Source organism: Mandrillus leucophaeus, unplaced genomic scaffold (genome assembly GCF_000951045.1).
Source record: "Mandrillus leucophaeus isolate KB7577 unplaced genomic scaffold, Mleu.le_1.0 Scaffold1540, whole genome shotgun sequence".
NCBI classification, from domain to species: domain Eukaryota; kingdom Metazoa; phylum Chordata; class Mammalia; order Primates; family Cercopithecidae; genus Mandrillus; species Mandrillus leucophaeus.
In genome coordinates, this window is record NW_012101522.1 from 308,426 (window position 1) to 311,862 (window position 3,437).

The 3,437-nt window shown below is 40.8% G+C and overlaps 1 protein-coding gene across 1 annotated transcript; it reads left to right on the plus strand.

Moving 5' to 3' along the window:
• Positions 1-478: 478 nt before the first annotated feature.
• On the plus strand, positions 479-1,411 carry LOC105536121 (olfactory receptor 5I1-like). The gene has a single exon (XM_011975392.1). It carries the CDS (start codon positions 479-481, stop codon positions 1,409-1,411), a length of 933 nt encoding a protein of 310 aa, XP_011830782.1.
• The last annotated feature ends 2,026 nt before the right edge of the window (positions 1,412-3,437 follow it).

Here is a 3,437-nt window from a genome sequence, read left to right on the forward strand (position 1 = left end):
ACTCACAAGGCTTCATCTGGAACAGCAACAAGTATGTGGTAGAAATAAACAAAGACAATATAGACAGGCATAGAGGCCATTTATTTAGGGTTTGCCAGGGCAAGATGGTTAGCCACTATCTCTGAACATTAGTGGTAGATGAAAGAGTTGAAGAAATTAAGAGTGAAGGCTGAGTTTAGAGTTTAGCAACTGGCTTGATAGCAGTGCAATTTAACGTGGAAAGCAATAGCATTAAGGAATAGAGGAGGTAGCTTATTGGTTTAATTAAAAAATAATTGAAAACTGATGCATTACACTACATTACCTATAGATATGCCTAGTTGTATCAGGATGCCTAAGTGGTTTTAGAATCACTGTTTTACTGATTTTGACCTTTTTGTTTTCTTTTTTTTTTTTAATTTTGCAAGTGTCCAGGTTATTATTAACATTTGTTTTGTCACTCTGTGACAGCTCCAGAAATCCAGAAGCACTGCAGATAATGGAGCCGGAGAATGGCACTGTGAAGACTGAGTTCTTTCTCCTGGGATTCAGCGACCATTTGGAACTTCAGAGTTTCCTTTTTGCAGTATTTTTTACCATCTACTCTGTTACTCTGATGGGGAACCTTGGAATGATTTTATTAATCACAATCAGTTCCCACTTGCACACTCCTATGTACTTTTTCCTCTGCATGTTGTCCTTCATAGATGCATGCTACTCTTCTGTCATTGCCCCCAAATTACTTGTGAACTTGGTTTCTGAAAAGAAGGCCATTTCTTACAATGGCTGTGTTGCACAGTTATATTTTTTCTGCTCTTTGGTTGACACAGAATCTTTCCTCTTGGCTGCCATGGCGTATGACCGGTACATAGCAATCTGCAACCCACTGCTCTATACGGTGATTATGTCCAAGAAGGTTTGTTGCCAGCTTGCAATTGGGGCATTTTTGGGGGGCACTATGAGCTCAATTATTCATACCACGAACACTTTCCATCTGTCATTCTGCTCCAGAGACATTAACCATTTCTTCTGTGATATCTCCCCACTCTTCTCTCTGTCCTGCACTGACACTTACACGCATGACATCATTCTAGTGGTCTTTGCCAGTTTTGTGGAAGCAATCTGTCTTCTAACAGTTTTCCTTTCTTATGTCTTCATTATGGCAGCTATTCTTAGAACAGGTTCTGTGGAGGGAAGAAGAAAAGGGTTCTCCACTTGTGCTTCCCACCTCACTGTGGTCACTATTTACCATAGTACCTTGATCTTCATTTATTTGCGCCCCAGCACTGGCCATTCACTGGATATTGACAAAGTGACCTCTGTGTTCTATACTTTGATTATACCTATGTTGAACCCTCTAATTTACAGTCTAAGGAACAAAGATGTCAAAAATGCTTTTAGAAAAGTGATTGGCCGAAAATTGCTTTCTTAAGATGAAACCGGGCCTGACACCATTTCAACAACACCTACTCTTTGACTTGGTTCTAATTGTTGGAAAAGTCAGTTTAATATGAATGTTCTCCGTATCTGTGGGTAATGAATCCTCAACCACGGAATGGGGCGAAAGCCTAACCTTAGAGGTTGGCCCTCTCATGTCACTTATATTACATCTGTTATTTTAAAGTCGAAATTTCAAATATTTGTTTCAGTGGAAGATTTACCTTACACTTAATTTCCTATACCTCATATTCTTACTCCCTTTCTCTTTTCACCACAAGCTTTTGAGACAGCCATGTGGGAAGAGCTCCCTGCCAAAACTCTAATGGGCCTAGGTACAGGGAGAAGTGTGCACTGAGCTGGAGCCACAGAAGTTCAAGGTGTTTGCGGTGGGGAGGAGCCTGGCCCCTCCTCTTCCTGGCTGGAATCTGGAATTCAATCTGTGAAGCGGAAAGCCTGCACTAGCATGAACTCTAGCCTTGCGTAGAGTCCCTGTTCCCCCTTTTTTCCCTTTTTGCACAATAAATCCCATTATGAGCACCCTTCAAATAATCTGCAAGCCTAACTTTTCATGTCCGTGTCATAACGACCCAGCTCTTAGCTGAACTAAGGAAAAAGTCCCGCAACATTCTTGGTGCACAACGTGGGGGCTTGATAAGCAGTGAGTGAAATAGGGATTCAAACCTCTCACCGTCCTTTCTAAGGCTTTTCATCCTTGGACTTCTGAAAGAAGGGGAAACTGTGCCGCCACCCGCATCGCTCCTGGGGGTCAGGAAATTTGACCTCCAGGCTCCAGGTCCTTTTCCTTCCTTTTTCTGGAGGACCTGCAACGGTGGCTCCCTGCCTTCCTCCCCGCTCTCCCCTCTCCGCTCTCCGCTCCCTGCTGGGGGCTGGGATGCATGGGCCAAGGGCCCTGCACTGCTGTTTACCCTACGCACTGGGGTTCAATTCCATTGGACAGCAATTAAGCTTAAGCTTCTCTGCCTGGTGGAGGAACATCTGGCAAGAGAATAAGAGGTTTTTTACCCGGGCATTTTTATCCACCCATTAGCAGTTAACTTTGAAATTTTTTTTTCTTTTTTCTTTTAGAAGACGTTTTGCTAGGCTAGGAATGATAAGGATCCCTGTGTTTATTCTCTGTAAGGTTTGGTTGTGAAAAAGGATCTTGTGGGGACTGGTTTTCTTCTGCCTGTCTGTGTTTGTGTTGTGTTATGATGTCTGTAAAAAGAGCTCTAATTAATTTGGCCTAAAAGAAGACACGTACTTGGATCAAGTATTTTTTAAAGGGAAGATAAAAGCTGTGGTACCTTTCAGTTCATGTGACTTTAATCTTTGAGAAATAAAAACAGCCTTAAAGATTATTGGTAAAATGCAGGTGTCATTAAAATATAAACAGGTGGGCTAAAATATGCAGGTCAGATGCAAGCTTTGATAAGTGTTTTGAGGTTATAAACTGCTTTTGGGGTTTTGAGAGCTATTGAACTTGCCAGCTTCACATTGGTAAGGTCTGGGGACAGATGGAACTAACCAAGCCCTTAATAATGCTGGGAATCAAAACTTGACTGCCCTTAGCACACAATTAAAACAACTTACCAGGTTTTACATTAAAATTAAAAATTGCTAGGAGTTACCATTATAACATGTCATTGAGACTATGGGAAATAAATTTGCATACAAGGTGTGTAAGAACGGTAAAATGTGTTTTTTAGTAAAAGGTTATAAAAAGCATGGAAATGTAAATTTTTGTCTAGGGTTAAAGGATTGCTTTAAATTGGGTAAGATAAAGCTGAAGGTTCAAACAAGTGGTGGAAGGATTATGGAAATTAACCTTGCAGAGGAGGTTCTCTGTGTGAACATATCAACCTAAATTCAAAAGGGCATTACATGGTTTTTCTGTAAATTAAGCATTGAAATAAAATCACAACAAGGTATTCTTAAGGCAAGAAGATATTCTTAAGGTTCTCTGTGTGAACATCTGAACTAAATTCAAAAGGGTACTACATGGTTTTTCTGTAAATTAA

Excerpts from the sequence above, each read along its gene's own strand:
- LOC105536121 (XM_011975392.1), top strand. The coding sequence starts at position 479 with ATGGAGCCGGAGAATGGCACTGTGAAGACTGAGTTCTTTCTCCTGGGA.